General features: G+C 39.9%; 1 protein-coding gene across 1 annotated transcript; it reads left to right on the top strand.

Annotated features, from left to right (window-relative positions):
* The first annotated feature begins 987 nt into the window (after nucleotides 1–987).
* On the top strand, nucleotides 988–2867 carry LOC310720845 (uncharacterized protein). The gene is made up of 4 exons (XM_083531969.1): nucleotides 988–1618; nucleotides 1712–1864; nucleotides 2068–2160; nucleotides 2487–2867. Exons 1-4 carry the CDS (start codon nucleotides 1127–1129, stop codon nucleotides 2787–2789), a joined length of 1041 nt encoding a protein of 346 aa, XP_083388095.1. The 5' UTR covers nucleotides 988–1126; the 3' UTR covers nucleotides 2790–2867.
* Nucleotides 2868–3080: the final 213 nt, after the last annotated feature.

The following is a 3080-nucleotide window of genomic DNA, read 5'->3' as shown; positions in this document are numbered from 1 at the left end:
AGCACAGGCGCTTGCTGCAGTCAACATTTCCAGATTTTCGTTTACTTACTTTGTGGAACATTATCCTCAGCTTGTAAGGAAATTTGGTCCCCTGTCTGAGGTTTGGACAATGCGGTTCGAGGGGAAGCATAAATTCTTTAAGAGGGTAATTCGCACTTCTCAGAACTTTAAAAATGTTGCCATGACACTTGCTACAAAACACCAGAAGGCAGTCAGTTACCATTTCGATTGTAGCTCATTTTTCAGACCATCAGTTGAGATGTCAAAGGTTACTCCAGTTTTGCTTGCCACCTTCCCTCACTGTGTGCAGACAGCAATTGCTCAAAACTTTACAACACCAGAGTCGGTGCTTGAAGTGGCATCTGTCAGTGTAGATGGAATTAAGTATCATCCAGGCATGATTGATGCAGTTAATGTAGAGATTCTATTTGTCTGTCCCAAATTGGCTGCATGGTACAGGGAGCATTTGAGATCTTACCAACTTCATTGTGATAGTGTTACTTCTATGTGTGTGTTGAAGATGTCAGATTTAAATGATGTCCTACCATTATCAGCATACAGGGTACAAGGAGAGCTTATGGTGACACTGAGACGATTTGTAATTTGGTAAACAGCTGTCTGTCATTTTTTCCCCCCCCAGATGGCCATGGAACAGAAATTAACAATGCGAGTTATCGTCTCCGAGGGAGATATAAGAAAGGTGACAATGAACCCTCGACCATACATACTTGAAGATTTGATTAGCTGGCTCAAAGGCACTCTCCAAACAAACTACAATTTTACCTTACAGTACCAAGATCCTGAATTTAATAATGAATTTTGCAACCTCACAGACTTGTCTGAGCTTCCAGATAAACCAACGGTCAAAATCATCCCTATCGTTGAGATTGTACCAGTACCTAGAGGTTCTGAATTATGTAGTGACACAGGCAGCCAGGCAGACACCGAGATCCTGTCCATCTCTTTGGATAGTTCTCAGTGGCCAGAGGTATTTGAAATTCCCAAATTTCAAGTCGATGTAGAGTATAGACTACGCCAAGGTAACCTGCAGTATCTCAGGAATGCAACCTTTCTTAAAGTCACAAAAGAACTAAAGCATGACATACTCGAGAAATTGGCTGAGACCATGTATGCATTTAAAGCATACCCAACGAAAGAAGATTTTGAGACTGTTGCTAAGGCTTTAGTGCAAACACACCCATGCCTTAAAGAAACCGGGTCACCCTCTGGCTGGAACGGTTGGAAGAATAGCCTTAAGTTCAAAATGGGTAATTATAGAACCAAAATGCGGCAGCTGGGTCGACTTGATGTTACTGTCAATGGTGGCAAGCGAGGAAGTGACACTACAAATGGCGATCCTCCCAACACACAGATCAAGAATCCAAAGAAAGGGGAAATAAATTTCCTGCCTAATTTTCCAGAGGGGATGAATGACCAGAACATGGAAGTAGCTCGTGAGGTTCTGGTCAATGAAATGATGAAGACAAAGCCAAAGGAATCCCTGGTTAAGAAAGAGATGGATGTGACGTTTGCTTTTCGCAGAAAGGAGATTGTCAAAGAGAAGCCTGCCATCAGCCAGCTTGTGCATCGTTGGCCAGCTCTTTTTACAGAAAATCAGGTTTGTGTTAAGTGTCTACATATCATGTAGTGTTGAGTGTGTCAGATTAAAACAGTGTGAACATTGACTGATGCATTGTTTGTTATGTTTCAGGTTTCTTATGAATTTGGCAGAGTGGTAGGGAAAAATCTCAGAGAAAACTTCTTGGATGCACTTGACCATTTGTCTCCAAGCCTCATGGACCTCTTCAAAAAGAAGAAAGGCCTTACTGGTCAGCTTTTGGCTGAACTTTTATGCCAGACAAAGGTAAGTTAACATATCTACATCAGTCCTGTTTTCCTATGAAGCTTTTCCATTTTATGAAGATTTTTTTTACCTCTGCATTCTCTATTCTCATAATTTTATCTCCTATTTCCAGTTTATTTTTTCCTAATCTCTTCTTTTTATTTCTTGTAAATTACAGTCAGTATCCTTATAAAGTGTTTTATTCAATGTCCACTATCGTCTAGACAACTGAGCCAACAGACGTCAGATGCCTTTGTCTTCGGGGACTTCCAGTCAACTTGGGCGATGATCCTTCTGCTTTCTTCAAAACCTGCTTTGTTAGCAAATTACTTTTTTTTTAATAAATGTTGCAGATGCATGTTCTTTGCCATTAATCAGGACTATGTGCTACAGATTTATTCAGTATTTCAGACTTGGACTTTTTTTTACCATAAAATTGTCAGTATGTTTAATCAGTGGCATGAAATTAACTGAAAAAACTTGGCTGAAAAAATATGGGTTCAGTTAACATTAAATATTTTGCTGTAATTGTACAGTGAAAAGGAAGCTGAGCAAGCCAGGCCTCATATCTTGTATGAAGAAAGTGAAGAGAGAAAATGTATGTGCTAACTAACACACGATTGTGCATTTGTTTCTCTGTAAGGACACAGCTGACAATGACTTGTACAGGCAAACTCCAGTGGGATTGCTTTTCATCGGTGAAGACAACCTTAAGCTGAACTCGTCCAAAGTGGGAATCATCTTGGAAGGGAATGTGGTTATGGATGACCTGGCCAACCTTCCTCAGGCCTTCTGTGTCCTTTTTGGACTGATATATGCCATGCACCTGGACTATCCCAAATACACGAAAAACACTTTTTGCTTTGTTCAGCAGGTGATGTTGAACCTGGGTAAAAGTGAGCTGGCACCCAAAATTCAGACTCTGAAAAACCAACTTGCAGTGTAAAGAGGTGTTGTTACACTATTTCTCCAGATATGAGAAATATTGTTTGTTCTTTTAGAAAAGTGACTTGTTTGCACTGTTATGCCCTTTTTATATTTTATGTTATTGGATTGGCATCATTCAGATAAACAAACCCAAAACTGCGAAAAAGCCAGTTTGCAGTGTAAAGTGGTGTTCTGAATCATTGCACTACTGCTCCAGATACCAGGTGCCTAAATTTTTTTGTTGTTGTTCTTTTAGGAAAATGTTGTGTTTGCACTGTTATGCACTTTTTCTATTTTGTTATTGGATTGG

Source organism: Silurus aristotelis (assembly GCF_946808225.1).
Source record: "Silurus aristotelis genome assembly, chromosome: 26".
Classification (NCBI taxonomy): domain Eukaryota; kingdom Metazoa; phylum Chordata; class Actinopteri; order Siluriformes; family Siluridae; genus Silurus; species Silurus aristotelis.
Note: the sequence above shows the minus strand (reverse complement) of the source record. Positions and strands in the feature narration are given on the sequence as shown.